The sequence below is a fragment of the Phaseolus vulgaris genome, chromosome 2 (genome assembly GCF_000499845.2).
Source record: "Phaseolus vulgaris cultivar G19833 chromosome 2, P. vulgaris v2.0, whole genome shotgun sequence".
Taxonomy (NCBI): Eukaryota; Viridiplantae; Streptophyta; class Magnoliopsida; order Fabales; family Fabaceae; genus Phaseolus; species Phaseolus vulgaris.
The window spans coordinates 40,166,422-40,170,992 of NC_023758.2; the positions used below are offsets into that span (position 1 = coordinate 40,166,422).

A 4,571-nucleotide genomic window follows, 5' to 3' on the forward strand; every position below is an offset into this window, starting at 1 on the left:
TGATAAATGCTGAGACTAAAAATATAGAGAAAAACAATTATAATAATTAAATATAAAACTTAATAACTAATTTTTTATTTAAATAAATTTTCACTTTAATAATAAAATATTTAAATATCATTTTAATTATATTATCTATATTTTAAAACTATTTTCTATTTCTTTGTACTTTGGATTTTTTAATAATTTTGATTAGAAATATATATTTTTCATATAGCGTTACATAAAAACATTAATTACTTAAATTGCAATGTTAAATTTTTAATTTAAACTACACAAAAATTTAAATAAATAATAAAAACAATACAATCATTAATTGTCTTTTTAAAACTAAAATAAATAACAGTAAATAAAAAAATAAAATAAAAATAATCTGCAATTAACAAATATAAATTATAACTTATAAATTAAAAACTTAAAAATAAAGTATTTTAAAACTCTTTTCATATATTTATTGTCTTGATAAATTAACTTCTGATATAATAAAATGTGGTAAAGATACTGATAGTCTGTAATAAATGAGTAACATATAGTGTGGTATTGTGTGAGAAAGTCAGAGATGAATTAATTTAAGCCGTACATGAATTTTACCTTCCTCACATAGCGAATTTCCTAGTTTCCCCTCTCATCCCAACCCACAAACCTAACAAGCTAAGCTACACACCATTCATAAGGAAACACTCACTTTCCTAATCTTCTTTCATAATTTTTGTTTACATATCAATAAAAACCGCAGAGAATCCCGGCATCAGCCCCTATAAATCAACCCCTGTCACCACCCTTACAATATACTAACCCTTCTCTCTCTCTCTCTGCTTGGAGCAATGGCCAAAGCCATGGCATTAATGCTGCTCATGCTCTTAGTCACTGTGTTTTCTGAAGAGCTTCACACTCTTCCATCAGCCCCACTTCACCCCCCAACTTACCCACCTGCAAACGCCCCTCACCACCCCCACCCCCACCACCACCACCACCACCCACCAGCTCCAGCCCCTGCACCTCTCCACCCTCCTTCTCCCCCTTCCCACCCCCATTACCCTCCAGCCCCTGCTCACCCTCCAACCCATCACCATCACCATCACCCTTCTGCTCCTGTTCACCCTCCTCTCAACCCTCCGCTTGTTCCAGTTCACCCCCCTCTTAAGCCTCCGGTTCCAATTCACCCTCCTCTTAACCCTCCGGTTCCAGTTCACCCTCCTGTCAAGCCTCCTGTTCCAGTTCACCCTCCGGTCAAGCCTCCTGTTCCAGTTCACCCTCCGGTCAAGCCTCCTGTTCCAGTTCACCCTCCGGTTCCTGTCCACCCTCCTGTTCCAGTGCACCCCTTCCGTAGAAGCTTTGTTGCAGTTCAAGGAGTTGTCTACGTGAAGTCCTGCAAGTATGCTGGCGTTGACACCCTCTTGGGGGCCACACCACTGCTTGGTTAGTCTCCATTAGCTACTCGTTAACCTTGTTTTCCTTTTCTGCTGCAAGTTTATTGTATACTGATACTGCATGTTTAGATAACTTAATGCTATACTATCCAAGCACATGTTTTTGCTCTTTGGGAAATATTCCCTTTAAAAAACATGTCTTGCAGATTTTGTATTATATTTTTAGATCTTGTCTTTTTAGTTGTTCTTCTACCTTTTTTTGGCTATCTAATTTGTTCTGCTGTTTGAGCCGTTTGTAGTTCCAACAGGTAGGTAGATAAATATAAGTTTATCTCACTTTCATTTGATTTTATTTCTGTGTAATTCCAGACCTTTTTTGTAATTTATATTTCCTGTGTATGCATGTTGTTTTCAGTTTGAGAATAGTCATATCCACGCGCCTTAAAATGTTCTATTTTCAATTTTCCTTTTTCCAATGCATGGCTGTGGCTTGATTTTAGGAAAGGAAAATTTCCGAAAGCAAAACCCCAGAGAAATGAGTGTGTTTTTCCACATGGTGTAGTGATTTTTATTTACGCATATCAAAGCATAATAAATTCATGATGAATTGGGCACAGTTGTTGGTTTGTGTGTGTGTGAGAGAGAGAGAGAGAGGATTGCAAAACAGCAATTACTTTATGGTAAAGTTGATTTGTCGTCTCACGAAAGCTGCACAGTTTCTGAGAAAATGACTTTGTTTGTTGTGACTCTTTTCACCCTAGAGTAATGGTGACACTTTTTACTGTGGAATGACACTGTTATCCCCGTTTGGTAAACGACAAGAGATGAGTGTGTTGATGGTTTGAAACTGCATTGCAGGTGCCGTTGTGAAGCTCCAGTGCAACAACACGAAGTACAAGCTGGTCGAAACCAGCAAGAGTGACAAGAACGGTTACTTCTACTTCGAAGCCCCAAAGAGCATCACAACATACGGAGCTCACAAGTGCAATGTAGTTTTGGTGGGTGCACCGTATGGCCTGAAACCCTCAAATCTCCATAGTGGTGTCACTGGTGCTGTTCTCAGGCCAGAGAAGCCATTTTTGTCTAAGAAGCTTCCCTTTGTGCTCTACACTGTTGGGCCTCTTGCGTTTGAGCCAAAATGCAAAAATGCCTCTTGATGGTCTGTTGTGTCCCTGTATCTTAATATTTATGTGTTTTCCGTTTGTAGTGTTCTGAGTTTGAACTGATCATACACAATAAGTGACGGTATGAAACAGATAGTTCTCGTATGAATTGTTAATTTAGTGTAAAAGAAATGTTGTTTATGGCTTTTGCTTAAGATGCTGCTGTGTCTATATTCTTCTGTTGCTCTTCATTCTTTCATTTTTCCTATATTTTCGGTGCAGGGATTTTTCACTTCCAACAATGAAAGAAAAATCATTTTACATAACATCATATATTAATATTCTAACTTGAAAATAAAATAATATATTTATACATTAGATTATAAATAGTTATTGTATATACTTTTGGTACATCGTTTTATTGTTTTGTTTAGACAGGGGAAGGTGGGGGAAAGTGAAAGAAAAGAATCTGAAATTTATGTGCAAACTTAATGCTTCCTCCATTTTTGAATGAATTTTTGTAATGAATAATCTCTCACTTGAGGGAGGTTTAACGAAAAGGTTTTCCAATTAAATTATCCCATAAGATAATAGTTATGTACACTATTTTTTTCTTCCTTCCAACCATGCTTCTTGAAATTTTTTTCTCCAATCTCCTTCATGTCTCAGTATAACTTGTAAGTTGTTGAAAGTAATTTATAAACTATTCAAATGACTTATCAAACAAGCTTTATAATGAATAAATGTTAGATATATTTATACTTTAACTATAATATATAGATATATTACAATTACTCATTATTGAAGGACATTAACCAAGATTAATCGGAGAAAATTTTATTCCTTTAACTCACATGTATCATTAGTAATTATTATGTCATATCACGCCAGGTATTTATTTAAAAGTGACAAAATATGTATATCAATGGGTGTAATGATTTATGTGTGGAGTTATGAAACATGACTTTTATAAAAAATAATTAGATTGAGTGGCCTAAGACTAGAATTAGAAGAAAAAAAAACTAGCAAGTGAATTTAAAGAAAACAATTATTTTCCTTTTGTTTACATATATACCTATTAAATAATTTGTCCTATGCAAAAAAATGTATGAAGAATGGAAGGGAAAGGGTTAAGGATTACTTGTTTCCTTTGTTTGGAATTGGAGAAGAGTAAGATTGAGTAGATAACTTATAATTATTTACGTGGGACACGCTATTTTCCTTTTTTTCATCCTACTTTTGTCACTACTTTACCCTGTTAATTATCATTGTCCGTTTTGAATTTTTTTCCTTTTTTCATCCTACTTTTGTCACTACTTTACCCTGTTAATTATCATTGCCCGTTTTGAATTTTTGTACATTCAGAAACGTTATTATTGACGTGGACAAAAATTCAATCCAATTTCTTTTATCACAAAAATGCTTTTATTTATTAATTTCTCGTACGAAGAACTATAAATAGTCCGCGGGATCTTAAGCAAAATTTATATTGGATCATATTAATTGGATCATATTAAATAGACATTCTTTAACTAAATATAGACAACTTCTAAAAAGCCTAAAAGATTAATTATAATATAATATATAAATATTTTATTATTAAAATAAAAATTAATTATTTATGTTCCAGAATCACAATTACGCAATTTAAAATAAAAAGTCTAATCCTAAATCCATTACCAAAACGTTCACATATAACAATTACTTAATTTAAAACATAATATGTTATATGTTAAATACAATATAATAAAATTAACCTGGATGGTGAACGTGAACGGAGTTGTGACAGCGACAACAGTGATAATAAAATAGTAGAGAAACGTAAATGAAAGAATCATATTCGGTATGGATGATCTCATGATAAAAAGAACGAAATAAAAGAGAAATAACGAACAACGAACGAGGAAGCAGTGAAGGCAACGATCGAATAATAACAACGTTAACAAAAAAAAATGAATTTTAAACAAGAAAAATTAAAATAACGTAAACAAAGTGAGAACACGATACAAGAAAATATAATAAAAACATAAATTATATGAGAATTAAATTTTTTTCTTCCATTAGGTTTAAGTTGCTTTTGGTTCAACATATTTAATGT

General features: G+C 33.1%; 1 protein-coding gene across 2 annotated transcripts; it reads left to right on the forward strand.

Moving 5' to 3' along the window:
- Positions 1-824: 824 nt before the first annotated feature.
- LOC137812056 (non-classical arabinogalactan protein 31) lies at positions 825-2,688 on the forward strand. 2 transcript variants are annotated; one of them, XM_068613944.1, is made up of 3 exons: positions 825-1,206; positions 1,237-1,419; positions 2,229-2,688. In XM_068613944.1, exons 1-3 carry the CDS (start codon positions 825-827, stop codon positions 2,525-2,527), a joined length of 864 nt encoding a protein of 287 aa, XP_068470045.1. In that variant the 3' UTR covers positions 2,528-2,688. The 2 variants fall into 2 exon arrangements, with proteins under 2 accessions (XP_068470045.1, XP_068470044.1); XM_068613943.1 differs by having other exon boundaries at positions 825-1,419.
- The last annotated feature ends 1,883 nt before the right edge of the window (positions 2,689-4,571 follow it).